This window comes from Vulpes vulpes, chromosome 12 (genome assembly GCF_048418805.1).
Source record: "Vulpes vulpes isolate BD-2025 chromosome 12, VulVul3, whole genome shotgun sequence".
NCBI classification, from domain to species: domain Eukaryota; kingdom Metazoa; phylum Chordata; class Mammalia; order Carnivora; family Canidae; genus Vulpes; species Vulpes vulpes.
This window is the reverse complement of record NC_132791.1, coordinates 58,661,358-58,677,912: the sequence shown is the minus strand read 5'-3', so window position 1 is coordinate 58,677,912 and position 16,555 is coordinate 58,661,358. Positions and strand designations below refer to the sequence as shown.

Sequence of the window (16,555 nt, the reverse complement as noted above, 5' to 3'; positions counted from 1 at the left end):
TTTTATAGAATTATACATTTTCTTGCTGGTTGATTTGTCTGTTCATTTGACATACTTTTCCTTTTTCCTAAAATTTCTTCCTTTGTTAAGAATCATCAGTTTCCAAATACTAGGATGCGTACTTCTGAGCTTTGTATTCTACCCCTGTGGTTTGTGCTTGGCATGTTGCCATGTGCCCATTGACAGATATTTTAAAGTTCTATGGGAAATGCAAAGTTCACAGTTCTGTGGGAAATGAGTTCAAAACTCTACACCATCGGGGAGACCATGATGAGCACCAAGATTTATATAATATAAAAATGGGAGTACTACATCAATGGAGAAACAAAACCCAACTGTCAACCCACTGATTACACCAACACACTGGCCAACCAGTTATTTTCATTACCCTTTATGCCAAAATTGCCTTTAGAACCAATTAGTTATGCAACAATGTTTTCGGTGAAAATGCTGGTGGCAAAAATGCCTATTGCAAAACTACCGAGTACCCTGTTTTTGATTCCCTGCCTTTAAAAAGTAATCACTAAGTTCAGATTGTGACCACTGAATACAAAGTCTTGTACTGTCCCAGGAAAAGGAGGTCTCCCTTCCATACAAATTCCTAGGGACTCTGTTCAAAAGCAACCATGGCTTGGAGGTTCCTGTGTGTCCTTCCAGGAGTGTTCCATGCATTTTATGCTGTCCCTCACCAAAAGTTATTTCCCCTTATAAACGGGATAGAGAGAAGACAGTAGTAGGAGACCCTGCACCAATCTGCCCGGAGCCCTACTTGTGCCTAAGAAAAGGAAGCAAAAATCCATCACTAGGGAGCTCAGGTGTCATTACCTTGCCACCATAGACCACGGTGCCACCTTCTTTCTTTGCATCCTCCACTGCTGCAAGAAACATGCTCACTGCCTGTTTGGTGTGGAGTGGCCCATAGAGAACATCAGCTGCAGAGAAAAAGGCATGGTCTTCATCTCACCCTGAATGGCATCATTTTATTGTCTGAACAGCTCTCCCGATGAACACCCCCAACTCTTCATACAGTGTTCCCAGGGTAGAGCAGGAGTCAGCAACCTTTCCCAGTAGGACAGGAAATAGTGAATGCTCAGCATTCAGTGAAAATGCTGGTGGCAAGGACTCATCACCTTGAGGGGAGCGATTCATCTCTTCAAGGGGAGCAAAAGGAGCCACAGAAGACATGGAAACCAGGGGGTGGGGATCCCTGGGTGGTGCAGCGGTTTAGTGACTGCCTTTGGCCCAGGGCACGATCCTGGAGACTAGGGATCGAATCCCACGTCGGGCTCCCGGTACATGGAGCCTGCTTCTCCCTCTGCCTATGTCTCTGCCTCTCTCCCTCTCTCTCTGTGTGACTATCATAAATAAATAAAAATTAAAAAAAGAAAAAAAAAGAAAAAAAAAAAAAAGAAACCAGGGGGTAGGGCTGTGTCCTGGTAAAGTTGCTCTACATTAATAGGTGGTGGGCCAAATCTGTCAACGCCTGGGTTAAAGGAATAGCTGTCAATCAATCGTGGCACTGTATTAAAAATATAAGATCTGGAATGCCTGGGGGGCTCAGTGGTTGAGCATCTGCCTTCGGCTCAGGGCATAATCCCGGGGTCCTGAGATGGAGTCCTGCTTTGGGCTCCCCATGGGGAGCCTGCTTCTCCTTCTGCCTATGTCTCTGCCCTTCTCTCTGTGAATAAATAAATAATATCTTTAAAAAAAAAAAGTAAGATCCATTTATTCATGACCATGAGATCATTCTCTACAATCTCCACAGGCTCAGGAGCTGGTGTGGAATTTAACAGGAAAAGACAGATGCTGCCCTATATGACAGCTGGAATCCAGAACCTGAGAGGTGGCTACGGGACAGTGGAAGAAGGGAGAGTCAGGTATGCCTCACTGAGGACATGGTATCTTAGAGCACCAGTGGTAGGTAAATGGGGAGCCCGCTTCTCCCAGGGAGAAGGATTCTGCTCTCAGACAGCTTTTCCTATCTGGGAAAAGTGGGGTGAAGGGCATTTCCAATGGAAAAGGTAGAAGAATGGAGCCTGGGACACATGGAGCTCTGTGAGAAAGATGGAGAGCTCAGGGAGCAGGGGGTAGCAAGGGGTACATAGGAAGTCAGGGGTGGGTTAAGCAGAGGAGGAAGAGGTCACAGCATGAAAGACTGTGAGCCAGATCCAGAGGGACTGGGAAAGAATCCAGGTCTCCACTTAAGAGCAATTAAGAGTCACTGGAGTGGAGGGAGCAAGAAAGTGAATTATTTTTAACCTAATTACATTAAAAAAAAAAATCATCCTGGCTTCTTTGGAAAGCAGAAGTGGAAGCTAGCAAGTCAGGTGACTCGTGCACCCTTCCACGAGAAGGGTGATGGCTTACACGAGCATCGTAAAGAGTGAAGAGAGAAAAGCTTGTCAACTCATCCTATTTGAACATCACCTCCTAAGCTCACCCACCAGCTGACATCAAGCACTCAGGATCTTAAGACACATGGGTGGCTCAGTGGTTGAGCATCTGGCTTTGGCTCAGGGCGTGATCCCAGGGTCCCAGGATTGAGTCCCTCAGGAAGCCTGCTTCTCCCTCTGCCTATGTCTCTGCCTCTGTCTCCAGGTCTCTCATGAATACATAAATAAATTCTTTAAAAAAAAAAAAAAAAAAGCACTCAGGATCCTAAGCTTAGGAGCAGACCTGATATCCCCAGTGCCCAATAACTCTGCTTCTTATGCCCTCCTGCCTCTCAGGAAATAAAAAACAGAAAGATCAGAACATTTTGAAATGAGCCAGATAGATACTCACAGTCCCATGGGTTCCCCACACGGATCTGTGCATAGGCCTTTTTAAGCCTATTTACAACTTCATCATGAATGCTTTCGTGTAAAAACTACATGAAAAAGAAACATTCAAGGGAAGAGTCAAACATACAAATTTGTAACAATGTGCAATTTTCCTTAATAGTACTGATTTACAGCACATAATGGTTTTTAAATATTGTGATCTCTGAAAACATAAGCAAACATAAGTATTCTGTAACTTCTAATTTTAATATTAACTACATTAAGATAATAATTTCCACTCGGTGAAGGTTAGAAAAAAATTATAAGCCATGTTTTCATCAAGTTTCTAAGAACCTATCTGGCCAAGCCTCACACATCATTCAGGCCTGTTTTTATTCTAGAGCATTTGACATGTTAGGTACCAGAGAACCTCAAGTTTCTCTGTCCCAGTCATAGTGAACACACACTGTATGGTCAGCCCAGCACAGCTGTGCAACAGCACGCCCTTAGCCTCAGGCCAAGCAGGGTTCCGGAGGGAGGTCTCAACCTCACTCTAGGTAGGATGGTAAGCTCCATGCTACATTCCTGCTGATGCAGATGAACTTGTCAAACCATCCATTCTCTGGGTTGGTCTTCATGTAGCAAATGGACTGACAGTCTTGGAGAGGTCCACTATACTGGAAAGGATTTTTCTACATGTCACTAATTGTCCCTATGGAAACCAATGTGGGCAGTGGGTAACAGAATCCTCTAACATTTAAGACTAAATATAAAGCATGATTATATACACTTGCCCCAACATACAAAGGAAAAATAAAACTTGGCTGAATATACAAATGCTTGACTTCCATTTCATTTCAAACTTTACCATGTGATTAAATTATTTTTTGGAATACTGATTTCCTTCTCAGCATTAGCGCAGTAAATGTTTAAAGCAAACAAATTTAATAAGTTATAAAATATCCTATGAACATAGTATCTCAGAGTTTTTTTAAAACTTCAACTATGGAACAACAAAGGAAATACAGATTATCAACTACTGCCAAATACAGGGGTAAAATCAATATGAAAAGTTACAGAAAAAAGAGACTTACTTTACAGATGTCTTGTATTGTAATTAATTTACATTATATCAACCTTATAAAGAATTGGTTCCTACTCATGGGAGAGAATAAAAATACAAAGCCAACTCCTCTGTAATTAATTGCAAAACTTTTTTTTAATTAACGAGGAAAACTTAACAAGAGTAATTTTTTAAATGCCAAATGTAGGGGTGCCTCGGTGGTTCATTCAGTTAAGCGACCAGACTCTTGATTTTGGCTCAGGTCATAATCTCAGGGTCATGAGGTTGAGCCCCTGGTCGGGCTCCTGCTGGGTGTGGAACTTGCTTAGGTAGATATTCTTACTCTCTCTCTCGCTCCTCCTCACTTTGCTCTCTCTCTCTCTCTCTCTCAAGAAAAAAAGGTAAAATGGAGCCACATCTTGTACCTAATCAAAATTTGTTTGGTTGTAGTATGGTTTTCAGTACTATGAGAGTCATGAAAATCAGGGTTGTATCCTACATAAAACTGAAATCCAGCTCAAATCTAAGTCTGGAGATTAAATTTTCCAAATTCCACACATGGATGCTAAACCATATCTCCCTATGTGCACTTAATACTGAGCTGTCCTATATATGAGTGTGCTGGCCATATATTCATACAGAGACAACAAATATAAAGTCACTTGCTTTTCAAGAAACCATGCCAGGGCAGCTCTGGTGGCTTAGCAGTTTAGCGCCGCCTTCAGACCAGGGCGTGATCCTGGAGGAGACCTGGGATCGAGTCCCATGTCGGGCTCCCTGCATGGAGCCTGCTTCTCCCTCTGCCTCTGTCTCTGCCTCTCTGTGTGTGTCTCTCATGAATAAATAATAAAATAAAATATTTTTTAAAAATTAAAAAATAAATAAACCCTGCCATATTAAGTCTAGATCTAATACCAGACTTACAGGCCCAAAATCAAAATCTTTATAATACTTTACTATTTAAAGTGTTTTTATGAAAAAGCCAAGGCTATCTATCTTTCAGCAAATAATTTTTGAATTCTTCAAACTTTGACCTGATTTTATTCTTTAATTAACATTGGACTTTGTCTCAATTATTCCAGGTTTAACACTGACAACGGGTTTCATCTCTCAGTCAAACTCCAATCAATTAGCGTGAGTCCACTTTCAGTTTGGGGTGGAGAGTGATGCAGAGTCCCTGGCTGATCAGCACCATCTGCCTCGAGCAAGGAAGAGACTAACAGGAGCACAGATGTGCCAACCACGTCTACAGAATACATTTTTCTAGCTGTACTTCTACGCCACTTCCTAACAGTACAACTTGTTACTAAGCAGGGTTTGAAGACAAATTCATGGAATGTCATGCGCCCATGCAGACACACTCACCAGGCGCCTCGCCGTGGTACACCTCTGGCCAGCTGTCCCCACAGCTGCAAAGAGGACTGATGGAACAACTAAGCTGAGGTCCGCATCCTCAAAAGCTTAGAAAAACAAAACAGATACCCATCAGTGTCGCCAAACAGATAAGCTAACTGGTACTAAGTGATGCTGTCAGAAAGCTCAGTCAGAGGAGTAGGAGCATTAACCCCATACAAGCATGCTTCACATCAGAAGCCAACTTTCTTTCCAGGAATGATGGCCTAAGAGCAGAATGATGAGCTCTATGGTCTTTACCCCAAGACAGAGTCAAATGAGATTAATAATCGTATGTACCTCGTGGGATTACTGTAGGAATTAAAGGAAATAACCCAGATGAAACAGCTGAGCACAGTATCTGTGAATACCCAGTGCTCACTAAATGCTAATTGTATGTTTAAATCAATGCTCTTTAACTAGAGGAGTTCAACCAAAATAAACCCATCACCACACTTTTTAAATTTCTGATGTACACCATAAATATACAGGCATTTACACAGGAGGAGAATGATAGCAATATACAAATTACCAAATTTTGCTTTTTTAGCACAAAAGTCATGCTTCTATCAAGCCTCATCCTACTGATCTTCATTATCCAAAAAAGGCTGGTAGCCTATTTCCTTTTGCACCCAACAACCAAAAAAGAAAATCAAGTCAACTCCAAGCCTACAGGTAAACGATCAAATGCTTTGAAAGCTCCTTCCCAATATAAAAGCACTCAGCATTTCACAATGGATAGGCTAACTTTTTTGAAATATAAAGGAATCAGCAGGTCATCTAAGAGTAAGTTATTTAGGGGTGCCTAAGTGGCTCAACCAGTAAGTGTCCTCCTTTGGTTCAGGTCGTGATCCTGGAGTCCTGGGATGGGGTTCTGCATTGGACCCCTGCTCAGCGGGGAGTCTACCTCTCTTGCTCTATCTTTTCCTTCTGCTCCTCCCCCTGCTTGTGCTGTCTTGCTCACTCTCACTCTCAAATAAATAAAATCTTTAAAAAAAAAAAAAAAAAGTGAGTTATTTACTCCAGAAAAATATGTGGCCAGTTTTCAGAAAGCAGAAGGAAAAATAAGAAATCATGTCACACTAGGAAGTCTCAGACATGGGCTCTAAGCCCCAGGTAGCATTTCCCAACAGGAACACCTGTCCTTTCTAGTCATCTCTGCCTTCAAACCTTTGTGTCCTGTCTCACAAGTAAATCCTGAAAGCTAAGATTATGTCTTAGACACACACAGCAGAGGAGAGAGGAGTGTCTATGTGAATTCTGTAGGTTCCCTGTGGCTACCAAAGCTATTCTGAGCAGAAAACAAATGAAGTGCAGCCTTACCAATAATGGCGTTGTTTCCTCCAAGTTCTAACAAGCTTCTCCCTTTAAAAACACATAAACACACATTAATGCCCAAGTCAGTATTTAATGCACATTGCAAGACACAGCCTCAAATCACAGCCCACTTCAATTATTTTAAATTAATTTTATTTTCAGATTCAAAATGTAGCATGAACATTCCATCAATGTCAAACTTCTTGATTTTCATAACTATACCATAGTTATTTGGCCCAATGTCCTAATTCTGAAGAAACAGACCAAGATATTTAGTGTCTTCAACATTTCTTCGAAGGTTAAAAAACCAATATGCACTCACCGTTTATGTACATGCGTGCATGTTGCTAGGGAGAGAAAATGATGAATGGGGCAACATGTAAGCAATTAGGTGAATTTCATTAAAGGATATATAGAAATTCCTTCTGTTAGTCTCACTAACTTTTCTCTCACCATGATGTTATACCTAATGAAACTCTTTAACTGTGGGAAATTGTGTCACCTGTCAAGATATTAAACATAGAATCACCATATAATCTAGCAATCCACTTCTGGGTACTTAACCAATAGCTAAAAGGTGGAAGCAATCCAAGGTCCATCAATAAATGAACAAATAAACACAATACTATCCATCTCTAAAATGGACGAAGATTCCAACATATGCCACAACCCTTATAACATGCTATGTAAAGTAAGCCAGTCACAAAAGCACAAATCACTACTCACTGATGACATTACTAACTGGAGGTTCTTAGACTAGTCAAATCCACAAAGAAAGAAAGGAGAGGGTAGCCCAGGTGGCTCAGCGGTTTAGCGCCGCCTTCAGCCCAGGGTGTGATCCTGGAGACCCGGGATCGAGTCCCACATCGGGCTCCCTGCATGGAGCCTGCTTCTCCCTCTGCCTGTGTCTCTGCCCCTTCTCTCTCTCTCCTCTCTGTGTTTCTCATGAATAAATAAGTAAAACCTTAAAAAAAAAAAAAAAAAGAAAGAAAGAAAGGAGAATGATGGTTGCCAAGGGCTGGAGGATGGCAGAAATGTGGAGTTCGTGTTTAATGGGGATAAAATTGGGAAAACAAAAAAGTTCTAGAGAGGGATGATGGTGATGGTTGCACAACAATGAAAATGCAGGGATACCTGGGTGGTTCAGCGGTTGAGCATCTGCCTTAGACTCAGGGCCTGATCCCAGGTCCGGGATCCAGTCCCACATCAGGCTCCTGTGGAGAGCCTGCTTCTCCCTCTGCCTGTGTCTGCCTCTTTCTCTCTCTGTCTCCCATGAATAAATAAATAAAATCTTAAAAAAGAAAAAATGTACTTAATCCCACAGAAGTGTAAATTTTAAATGGTTGAAAGAATAAATTTTGTTACTCTTTATATATATAATATATATATATTTATATATATATTTATATTATTATTTATATATATAAATTATTATTTATATATATATAATATATATATATTATATAATATATATTATATATATACACATTTCTTTTACCACAACAAAAAAAAGTTAAGAAATTATGTGCTCATTGTAGGAAAAAAAATATTTTTTAAATCAGAAATTATCAAACAGGCAAAAAGCTACAGCTCCTAAGTCACCATGAAATCTCTCCTTATAATTTGATACAACACCTTCAAATCTATTTGCTGTTCCTTTATATTTACTTGACATCATAGGAACTAATTTGCTCTTAACACCTTTTCCATAAGTTAAGAGCTATTTAAAAAAAATCACTCAAAGACAAATCATGAGAGACTCTTGCTTCTAGGAAACAAATTGAGAGTTGTTGAAGGAGGTAGGGGCAGGGATAGGGTAACTGGGTGATGAACATTAGGGAGGGCATGTGATGTGATGAGCACTGGATGTTACATTGTATGTTGGCAAATTGAATTTAAATTTAAAAAAAAATCACTGTATATAACTATTTCAACATGATGATCTACCAAATTTTACTTACCTACTCTCTAGTGTTGGATTTATTGGTTACTGATCATCTATCTACCTCGATTATCTATTTCAGTAGGGCCATAGGGTAGCTCTTGCTATACACCGCCAACCTGCATTCCAGGAAAGTTACACAGAGGCTATGAACACCACTCTTAATTTACACACCTTAGCAGAAAGAGCAGAGATTTGTCTCAATTTTAGAGCTTGTGTTTACTTTGGACCTTTTGAATATTTTTCCTTAAATTCCCTTTAAAATCAGCTTCTACATGAATAAATTTTTTTATTTGTGATATCAGGAGAACATGTGACAGCAGGGAGAATATGTTTTCTCTCCAATGCTCTGAAAGAGTGAAAGATCCAGGGGACATTATAAGGAGATGGGGCTGTTATTACCAGAAGTCACTGCTACTATCAGTTGTAGTCTTTGCTACTACAGGCATTTAAGCCAGCTTGCTGGCTTCAGCAGAAGAAGCTGCTCTTCTCTTCTCTATGCTAAGAAAAGCTAAGAAAAGGAATAGAGCAGCGGATTCTACACCGAACATGGGCTCCTGCTGCCTGGCTTCCAGGGATACACCGCAGAGAAGGGACCTATATATTTCATAACCTTCTAATTCTCTATGTGCACCCTAACTATACTCATAACCACCAACCTTCTCCAAGAACCTGTAACTGAAAGATGGATACATGTTTCTAAAGACTGTAATCCTGCTACAAAACAGTACTACTTCAGTGAGAATAACAAACTACAGCTTGAGTAAGAAGGGGAAAAGAGAAGGAAGAGATGAACCTGCTAGTGGAGACAGCAGTGCTAACGACCTAGAGCACCCTGACACATGCTTCCTGGGCCAGCTGTGGATCTTCAAAGGAACTATCTATTCACAAACTTTGCCCATTTTTTAATGGGGCTTTTTTTTTATTGTTGAATTTTTAAGAATTATTTATTCTAGAAACGAATGTCTCCTCAGATAAAGGATCTGCAAATACTTTCTCCCATTCTGTATGTTGTTCTTTCTACTTTTTGGTAAGTATTTGTGGAAGCACAAAAATTTTTATTTTTGATGAAGCCTACTGTTATCTTTTGTTGCCTGTGTCATATCTAAGACACCACTGCCTAATCCAAGGTCACAAAAACCTATCCCTGTTTTCTTCTGAGTTTGATAGTTCTGGCTCTTATATTCAGGTCTTCAGAACATTATATTGTGGGTATAGGATGAAGTAGGGATCTTTTCATACCTATGTACATAGATTTATCTAGTTGTCCCAGTACCCTTTGTTGAAAAGATGACACTTTCTCCATTGAAATGTCCTAGCACCCTTACTAAAAGTCAAATGACCATGGGACAGCTGGGTGGCTCAGCAGTTGAGTGTAGGCCTTCAGCTCAGGTTGTGACCCTGGAGTCCTGGGATTGAGTCCCACATTGGGCTCCCTGCACGGAGCCTGCTTCTCCCTCTGCCTCTTGGTGTCGCTCATGAATAAATAAATATTTTTTAAAAAATCAAATGACCATAACTATGGATTTATTTCTGGACTCTCACTGTTCTTCCAATGATCTTTATGTCTGTCCTTATGCCAGAACATTGTCTCAATTACTGAATTTTTGTATTAAGTTGTGACATCAGGAAGTATGTATGGGTCCTCCAAATTTATTCTTTTTGAAAATGTTTTCAGCTGCTTGAGGTCCTTCACATTTCATCTAATTTCTGTGAATTTCTGCAAAGAAGCTAGCTGACATTTTAAAAGGGACTGCAATGAATCCGTAGATTATCTAAGCGGTATTGCTCTTAGGCTGTAACAATATTAAGTTTTTCAAAAACTAAAAATGGGATGCTGCCTTCAGCCCAGAGCCTGATCCTAGAGACCTGGGATCGAGTCCTATGTCGGGCTCCATGCATGGAGCCTGTTTCTCCCTCTGCCTGTGTTTCTGCCTTTCTCTCTGTCTCTCACGAATAAATAAATAAAATCTTAAAAAAATAAATAAATAAAATAAAATAAATAAAATTAAATAAAACAAACAAATAAATGCATGCAACACCTTTATAGCCAAACAGCTGGAAGATTTAGAAGTCAAGCCTCATCTTACGCTAGGGTTAAACTTCAGCACAAGAACCAAAATTTGACGGTGAATATTATTCCTGAAAACCTCTTTAGTAAGCCATAGAGTGGAGCACACAAAGCTGTGTGCATACAATCCTTGCCAGTTTTACATATATAAAATGTAAAAGGAGATGAGCCTATTTAAGCATTCCATTCCATACTCACTCTAGGTCTTATCAATCCCTGGTCCTGCTTAATTAAAGTGTGAGTTTTCTGTTTTTCATTTGTCAAACACTTCTGATAAAAATAAAGAGATACAATTGAAAGGATTTCACTTTGGTCATTCATGGGGAAAATGGCATCCTTTTCCAAATTATGCTACTAAATTTGCAATCTCCTTATTACTAATAACTATACCTCTCCTTTTTTCACTGGGATAGTCAAAAAAACAACATGGCTGGTGTATCCGCAGAAAGGATCAAGGGGGGAAAAAAAGGCATTTCATAGCCACACCTGAGGGAAGAGTGGTCCTCATGAGCAAGTCAACACTTACCAAACCTCTCCTGCACCATAAGGGCCACCTGTCTTCCCACCTGCGTGCTCCCAGTGAAGGACAGCAGGTTCACCCGCTCATCTTTGGCCATTGCTGTGCTGCAGGGGAACAATCAGCGTCACCCAAGGCAGAGAAACCCAGCAAGTGGTAGCAGCTACTGGAACATGATTCCTCATCATAGACGAGCACTTATTCAGAAACAAAAAAAGTCTGTCCCAACAGTGCAAGGGAAGGTCTTCATGAAAATGAACTAGATTTTCAGGACATCTGAGTGGTTCAGTGATTGACTGACTATCTGCCTTTGGCTCAGGTCAGGATCCCGGGATCAAGTCCCATATTAGGCTCCCTACAGGGAGCTTTCTCCCTCTGCCCATGTCTCTGTCTCTCTGTGTCTCTCATGAAAAAATAAATAACATCTTAAGAATAAAAAAAAAAAATTTTAAAGCAAAGAAAAAAGAAATGTGGGCAGCCCGGGTGGCTCAGCGGTTTTGCGCTGCCTTCAGCCCAGGGCCTGATCCTGGAGACCCGGGATCCAGTCCCACATCAGGCTCTCCGCATGGAGCTTGCTTCTCCCTCTGCCTGTGTCTCTGCCCCTCTCTCTCTGTGTCTCTCATGAATAAATAAATAAAATCTTAAAAAAAAAAAAAAAAAAAGAAAAGAAAAAAGAAATGTCTCAAACAGGCACATCTCTGGAGATGAGTAGATGAATGGCTGGAGATGAGTAGATGAGAAGGGAATGGATGCTAAGTGCTGATGGGTATGAAAGTTCCCTTTTGGTGTAATGAAAATATTCTTGAAACAATAATGGTGATGGTTGCACAACACTATGAATATTCTAAGAACCATTCAACTATACTTTTTTAAGAAGAGAATTTTATGGTATGTGAGTTATGCAGCAATTTTCTAAAAACAATACATTTTAAAAAAGAGGCTGTATTCCCAGAGGTCCCCTTTTTGTTCAGCTGAAGAGCCTAGATAATAGGATGGGGAACAGAGGGAGACACCAAACTGTAATTCTACTTGCTTTATATATTTATACAGTGGTTTCTTATTTTAGGCTATCAACACCTCATAAAAGTAGCTCTGGACAATTAAAAAGACAATTCTTACTCATCTTCCAAAAAAAGGCTATGTAGTCATAAAGGCAAAGCCCAATGAAATAAAAAATAATAATGATTAACAAAAACTACTCTTACCTCCTCAGCTATATAGGGTTTCATTATTCTACTATTCTAGAATAAGTAAGATTCTAGGGGTGCCTGAGTGGCTCAAGTGATTAAAGCATCTGCCTTCAGCTCAGGTCATGATCCCAGGGTCCTGGGATTGAGTCCCACATCAAGCTCCCTGCTCAGCAGGAAGCCTGCTTCTCCCTCATGCTCTCCCTCACTATCTCTCCCCTCTCAGATAAATTAATTAAAAAAAAAAAAAAAAAAGATTCTAATCAATCAATCTGGAGTCTTTCAACAGAGAGCTACTCTGGGCCCACTGACCTACCCAATGTCTGCTCCACCACAGGTCAAGGAACAAATAGCACCAGGCAGCTTGTTGTCCTCCAGAACCTTGGCTATTATTCTACAAAGGAAAAAAAGCAATTATTAAAAAGGGAACAATTTAATTTCTAAGAGGTTTTTTTGTTTTTTTTTTAAACTAGGAATAATTTCCAACCACTTGACTTCCCTTTTTCAACTCTCTCCCCCAACCTCCACTCACCACCCCAAACAGGCAGGCCAGGATTCCAACCTCACATATTAAGAGATAAGATTTCCCAACACTTAAAAGCACAATTATTTCCTTAAAATCTTAAGGAGAAAAATACATGGGGCTCCTGGATGGCTCAGTCAGTTGAGCGTCTAGCTCTTGATTTCAGCTCAGCTCATGACTTCAGAGTCGTGAGATACAGCGCTACATCAGGCTCTGCACTGGGTGTAGAGCCTGCTTAAGATTCATCTCTCTCTCTCAAAAGAAAAAAAAAAGAAAAATACTTGTAAAAATAAAAGACACAACACACTGGTCAGGTAGTTCAAGTGTTCGTTGTTTTCAAAGATTTTCTGCCAAACTATGAACACCAGGCTGGGTTCAAGATGATAGACTGATCACAGAGCATTTTTTTGGGTCTCCTGCCACAAATCCATTAAAATGAGGGTAAGAAATAAAAAGGAATAAAATCTAGAAAAATGAAGAAAAGGAAAGGTAGTCTCCATCAGCAAATGAGTAGTTTCAACACATCTCTGCAAAGAGACACCAGCCAGGGATGTGGTCAAGGATGAAACAGGAAACTGGACCCCAAGTTAGAGTAGTTGCTGAGGAGCTAGAGCAAAGGGAGCTGGACCTGCCAGCAGAACCTAAGCGTGTTCAAGACCAGTGTCCACTGGCTTTGCACCAAATTCTTTAGTCCACAAATTGATGGTTGCCCAGGTTGGGGATGGGAAGATGGGTAAAATGGGTGAAAGGGAGTGGGAGTACAGGCTTCCAGTTATGGAGCAAGTAAGTGATGAGAATAAAAGGCACAATGTAAGGCATATAGCCAATGACATTGTAATAGCATTGTATGGTGACAGTCGGGAGCTACACTTGTGGTGAGCACAGCAATGTACATATTTGTCCAATAATTATTTTATACATTTGAAACTAATGTAACATTACATGTCTACCATACTCAAAAATTTTTAAAAATACTGTTGTTCTTTTAAAAAAGAAAAAAAATTATTTAGTCCAGAAGTATCAGCGCCCTCCAGGCTACATCACTGTGGGCAAGCAAAGCTGCTTCTTCAGTGTTATCCTATGACTTATGCTACTTGAGTTACAATGATAAATACAGTTCAAGGCCACTTAAATCTGATAGTTGTACAAAACCACTTCAGTAATTCTGGCTTCTCTGACACAGGGTTCTTTCATTCATTCTGACCTTCCTGAGGCACTTGGACCTAAATAGAGCCAAGGCTCTTTTCATCAATCATTCTAACCCTCTAGCTACTCTAATGCAACTTAAATTTCAAAAAATAATCCAAACCCTAAACCCACTTCCATAAAAAAAGATACCATTGCTATATGTAAATTCTCCAACTGTCCCCCAAACACGTCCTTTATAGTGCTGTTCTTTTTTTTCAGGCCATGAAGGATCACATGTGCCACTGTCATGTCTGAGACCAGACGTCAGGCAGTCCAATTTCTCCCAGGGACTCGGGGTATATATACTGTCTGCACAAGGAGATGGATTGTTCTTCAAGGGTAGGGATTTTGCTTTGTGCCTTAGGTTTGCAAAACCCTTTTCCATACTGCATGGAGCTCCTGACTTTGGGTTAACTCTGTTGTTTTGCTGCCCTAGTTACCTAGTATGTGTTAGAAAGTCAACAGTGCTACACAGACACAACAGGACTTCTTCTAGAAATGACCCCTGAACTGGTTGACTCCACCTAGACCAGGGTATCATCATGAGGATTGTAAATGGGAAGCTCAGGCTTTCTGGTCTTCCCTGAGCACAGGGACTCTGGTAACTTCATGTCCCTTGTGGGTAGCTAAAAGCTCTGCTGATAGAATTGTTCCAAGACATTCTGGTTCCTATGGGTCAGCAGGCTTTTATACCAGGGCAACTGCTACAACTGTCCAAAGCAGATCTCATCTCCCTGCTCTTGCATGAATTGCTACGAAGACATAGAAGAAGATAAATACTGGATGCTCTCCTCCTCCCAAAATACAACCTTTTCTACATCCTGCTGACTAGAAATAGGTGCAGTGTGTGGCCTGTCGTCATCTACAAATCTGAACATTTAGCTGAATTTAAGAACTGCTGGGCAAGAAGAGGGCACCCTTGGTTAATTCCAGCAAAACCTAGCATCATTTTGCTTATTGTCTTCTGTAATAAAATCAGATAACATTCTCAATTATCTAAAGAACCAGCCATGTTCCCATATGAACATTTCAAATCCTTCAAACTGTTTAGAACAAATACATAAATAAGCTCAAAGCAGCAATCACTTAGAACATCTGAAACTATTATCAAAGTACGTATTTTAAACCAGCTGCTTAATAAGAACTGGCAAGTCTGTTCACTATATCGACAGTAACTGTTTTAGGGTTTTTGTTTTTTAAGCTGCCTGGGAACCTCATCATTTTTATAGATGTGTTCTGTCTCATGTGTTTTGTAGATTACAGTTGTCGGTAATAACTATAAGTATAATCATACATTTTAATTATTATAGGTCAATAATTATTTAATTAGCCAATTTAATTATCTTGCCTTGGAGGATAGTTTCCTCAATAGCACATAGTCCCTTCAAGTAAATACTAACCCACACTACTCTGTTTTAGCCTATGTTGCAATTGCTAAGCCACTATCCCTAAGTTTCTAAACATTAAGGACCCTCTTCCACAGAGACTCCACATGCTTCCTTTTTTTTTTTTTTTTCCACATGCTTTCTACTAGCAATTCTTCAATCAGAGAATGCAGACCATGCAACCAATGGACCATCAAGGAAGGTCAACACACATCCCTGTACATGGAAAGACATCCTCTTTCTATACAGATTCCAAATTCCAATGACACATCAGGAACACAAATTTTATGACCTAATCAGTGTTGTCAAGTTCTCAAAAATGAATTAAAAAAATAATTTCATAACCAAAAAATGGTACACATTTTAGACATTGTTAGAATTAGTAGAACAGTATAATAACCATTTCTGTTTTGTCAACCACCTATTAAATGAAAGCAATGAAAGTAGAAATCAAAACCATGAACATGTTCAGCAATTACTAAATACAGCCCCTAAACTGCACAATTTCCTTTCCACTGGATTTTTCTTTCCCAAGTGAAATAAAGGTTTATAAGAGCTCAATTTCAACATGTTAATCAATACTAGAATGTTTCCAAAGAGTTCAATGATACAGCTCTGAAAGAACTCCATATACTGTAAAATGATTATCAAAATGTTATTACAATCAAAGGAGAAAGAGGCTATCCAAGTTCCATGCTTAAGTAAATATGACCCTTCCACACAGGATTACAAATCAGTGCCTATCAATCACCCTCTGAGATTATTCAAGACTCAAGAAAAAGAAAGCCACATACTTACTTTGTGACAGCTACACTAATGAGGGAAGTTGTTGGAGCTCCTTTCCTTAAAAGGGTTAAAAAAAAAAAGGACAACTTAATTTGGTAGAAATCATAAATACCTTTTCCTGTCAAGAAGAAGCAAAACTCTTTGTGATGAGTTCTGTCCAATTAGACCACAAAACCTAGTAACTGAAATCAAAATCTGTCCTTCTAAAGCTTTGTGTCTGGGACCCAAGGGACTACAAAACTTTGCAAAACATAAAAATGACACCAAACAGGGGAGCCTGGGTGACTCAGTCAGTTAAGTGTCTGCCTTTGTCTCAGGTTATAATCTCAGGGTCCTGGGAGGAGTCCAGCATCCCCTGCATCCCCATATCATCATATCTTTGGGCTCTCTGCTCAGTGGGGAGCCTGCTTCTCCCTCTGCCT

The 16,555-nt window shown here is 40.0% G+C and overlaps 1 protein-coding gene across 1 annotated transcript in view; it reads right to left on the bottom strand.

Annotated features, from left to right (window-relative positions):
• ALDH7A1 (aldehyde dehydrogenase 7 family member A1) overlaps positions 1–16,555 on the bottom strand; it is a 48,588-nt gene that overhangs the window by 12,307 nt on the left and 19,726 nt on the right. Inside the window, exons 7-13 of the mRNA XM_025995003.2 lie at positions 16,146–16,190; positions 12,568–12,645; positions 11,074–11,171; positions 6,541–6,582; positions 5,191–5,285; positions 2,785–2,869; positions 826–932 (exon numbers count right to left, since the gene is read on the bottom strand). Of these exons, the coding sequence (XP_025850788.1) occupies positions 826–932; positions 2,785–2,869; positions 5,191–5,285; positions 6,541–6,582; positions 11,074–11,171; positions 12,568–12,645; positions 16,146–16,190 (550 nt within the window). The remainder of the gene's footprint in view (positions 1–825; positions 933–2,784; positions 2,870–5,190; positions 5,286–6,540; positions 6,583–11,073; positions 11,172–12,567; positions 12,646–16,145; positions 16,191–16,555) is intronic.